Raw genomic sequence first — 235 nt, 5'->3', positions numbered from 1 at the left:
TTAACAGAACAGAATACTCTCTTTAGTCTAGGTAAAACAGGCTCGGATTTGGCGCTTCTGCACACACCTGCTGGAACAAAGTAACCTTCTTGTCTAAGTAGTCGAAAGCGAAGGGCAACCTCATGAAGATCGTAGTCATGAACACCATTAGTGCAACACAGCATGTACTGCTTTTGAAGAACTTCATCAATCTCATACTGAAAATGGTGGTCGATGCCTAGGCGCTGGATCGCAT

The 235-nt window shown here is 44.3% G+C and overlaps 1 protein-coding gene across 1 annotated transcript in view; it reads right to left on the bottom strand.

Annotated features, from left to right (window-relative positions):
• LOC110424216 ((3S,6E)-nerolidol synthase 1-like) overlaps positions 1-235 on the bottom strand; it is a 4,071-nt gene that overhangs the window by 3,458 nt on the left and 378 nt on the right. Inside the window, 1 exon segment of the mRNA XM_089784878.1 lies at positions 68-235. This exon segment is cut by the window's right edge and continues 97 nt beyond it. Coding sequence (XP_089641004.1) covers positions 68-235 — 168 coding nt within the window.

This window comes from Theobroma umbraticum, unplaced genomic scaffold (assembly GCF_002168275.2).
Source record: "Theobroma umbraticum cultivar Fairchild unplaced genomic scaffold, ASM216827v3 scaffold_204.0, whole genome shotgun sequence".
NCBI classification, from domain to species: Eukaryota; Viridiplantae; Streptophyta; class Magnoliopsida; order Malvales; family Malvaceae; genus Theobroma; species Theobroma umbraticum.
Note: the sequence above shows the minus strand (reverse complement) of the source record. Positions and strands in the feature narration are given on the sequence as shown.